This window comes from Salmo salar, unplaced genomic scaffold (genome assembly GCF_905237065.1).
Source record: "Salmo salar unplaced genomic scaffold, Ssal_v3.1, whole genome shotgun sequence".
In the NCBI taxonomy this organism is placed as follows: domain Eukaryota; kingdom Metazoa; phylum Chordata; class Actinopteri; order Salmoniformes; family Salmonidae; genus Salmo; species Salmo salar.
In genome coordinates, this window is record NW_025549629.1 from 17,501 (window position 1) to 19,900 (window position 2,400).

At 51.9% G+C, this 2,400-nt stretch overlaps 1 protein-coding gene across 1 annotated transcript; it reads right to left on the minus strand.

The window, feature by feature from the left end:
• Window positions 1-1,155: 1,155 nt before the first annotated feature.
• LOC123738368 (calcium-activated potassium channel subunit beta-4-like) lies at window positions 1,156-1,910 on the minus strand. Its single transcript, XM_045713436.1, has one exon. It carries the CDS (start codon window positions 1,669-1,671, stop codon window positions 1,324-1,326), a length of 348 nt encoding a protein of 115 aa, XP_045569392.1. The 5' UTR covers window positions 1,672-1,910; the 3' UTR covers window positions 1,156-1,323.
• Window positions 1,911-2,400: the final 490 nt, after the last annotated feature.

Genomic DNA, 2,400 nt, shown 5'->3' on the forward strand with positions numbered 1-2,400 from the left:
GATGGAGGAGGAGACGAGGGGACAGAGGAGAGGAGGGGGAGGAGGAGAGGAGGAGACAGAGGAGTGGAGGGGGAGGAGGAGAGGAGGGGGAGGGGGAGAGGGGGAGGGGGGAGGAGGAGAGGAGGGGACAGAGGAGAGGAGGGGGAGGAGGAGAGGAGGAGACAGAGGAGGGGAGGGGGAGAGGAGGAGGGGGAGGAGGAGAGGAGGGGAGGGGGAGAGGTCTGTTTCAGACAGCAGGGAGGAGAGGAGGAGGAGAGGAGGAGACAGAGGAGAGGAGGGGGGTGGAGGAGAGGAGGGGACAGAGGAGAGGAGGAGGAGAGGAGAGGGGGGAGAGAGGAGAGGAGGGGACAGAGGAGAGGAGGGGACAGACGAGTGGAGGGGGAGGAGGAGAGGAGGGGACGGAGGAGAGGAGGGGACGGAGGAGAGGAGGGGACAGAGGAAAGGAGGGGACAGAGGAGAGGAGGGGACAGAGGAGAGGAGGGGACAGAGGAGGGGGAGAGGGGGAGAGGAGGAGGGAGGGGGAGAGGAGAGGAGGGAGAGGAGGGAGAGGAGGAGGGAGGGGGAGAGGAGGGGCAGGAGGACAGGAAGAGTTGAACGCCCTACAGTACCCCCTCAAAGATATAAACACACTATCTACAGAAGAACACAAGATGAGAAGGTTGGGTTTCAAACCCTTCTGAAGTCAGCTAGAAACAACTGATGGTGATGATGACCACAGAGAATTTGAAGAAATTCTCAAAAGGACCAAGACATTTTCAATCTGTAGTCTGAGAGGTGCACGTGTGAAAAGTAACATCACACACAATGGGACCAGAGAGCTTACCGGACCAACTGAGAAGAAAAGACACCTTCACTCACACAGACGTTTGGTCTTTCTGTCCCAAAGGGGTCATTTTGTGATCTCTGTTCCTCTTCATCACAGTAGAGGTTCTCTTTGTGAGTGATGATGAGGCTATGTCTCTAGAATAGACTTGGACAGGTGTAGATCCTCTTACACTTGCTATAAAGTGACTTTTATGAAAGTTAAACTCATTATTTAAGTCTGTGATTTTTTGCCATGTCTTTGGAATAGAAAATAGCAAGAATGTTATTTGGTCTTTAGAATACAAAACGTTTGTTTACATTAACATAGTTTAAAAACAGGCAACCATTAACATAATATCCATCTACCTCATGTCAACAAACTGAGACTGGGAACTTTTCCAGCCAGACACTTTGCCTAGCTACTGTATCGATCGTTCACAGCTCCGCATTCAGTAACTGCAACGCTGTGGCGACTATAAAGTCTAGAGTGCTCCTTCCCAGAGTTCTCCTTCTAGAGTTTTAGTCATTTACCTTTGGGTTCAGCACCAGTTGCTGTTCATCAAAGTGCAGCAGAGCCACGGAGTTCGACTGGGAATTATTGACGAATATCTGCAGACACGGATACAGCGAGGTCCCCTTGCAGTCCGACCCGCACGTGAACACGCACTCGAACATCTCCTCCGGTCTGAGCACGGACACCACCGTGCAGTTGGCCGGTTTGCTCTGCATGCTCTGTAGAGTTGGACTGAGCCAGCAGAACCCGAGGATAAAGAGGGACAGGATGCCACAGACGATGAGGAACAGTCCTAGTCGGATACTCTTATCCTCCGCCTCCGAGTACTCGTATGACACCCTCATTTTCGCCATTATGCTCCTCGTAGGTCTGAAAAGAGCTCGAAAGTGACGGAGAGGAGAGCTGGAGAGGGGGCTCTCTCTATATATATATATGCGCTGTGTTGCCCCAAACACTGGTAGCCTCTAGGAAAATGTCCCTTTCACTCAACCGGACTCCTCGCTCTCTCTTCTGCATGTTCTATTTCTTTCTCACCCCGGTGTCAACGAGGAGAACTTTGCGAAAGCGGAGCAGCTGCGGTCCAGCCTGTGCCTGCCCCCTCCTCCCCTCGCTCTTATGCGCGTGATATCTACTTCATATCGCAACGGTCCGTAGAGATTTGGGTTTTGCTGAAAGGCTGGATGTTGCATCTGGGATTAGGTTCGGAGTGAATGCCCCTCCCTTGGCTGGCGATCAGATGTTGCGCAGCAGCGGTCCCCTCGCCGTCCCTGGCTCCGACATCCATCACTTCGCTGTGGACAAACTGGTCTACTGTGTCCCTTTGGAGATGGAGACAGCTCTCTGGTCTGAGGACCAGCCTATATAACCTGAGGCGAGGAGCTTTCTACAGTTAAAAATAGGTCTCTTCTGCTGACACCAATGTTACCAACTTCATTACGCTGATTGGACGGTATTGTTTTGATGCATCACTACAGGGTGAACCTGTTGACAGTGTAGGCTAGCTAGTTACTGTTAACACGTTCAATAACACAAATAATGACCTACGTCATTAAGCTTTGGACACATGATAACTTGGCTTGGCG

Coding starts and splice junctions, on each gene's coding strand:
- LOC123738368 (XM_045713436.1), bottom strand. CDS start 1,671: ATGGCGAAAATGAGGGTGTCATACGAGTACTCGGAGGCGGAGGATAAG.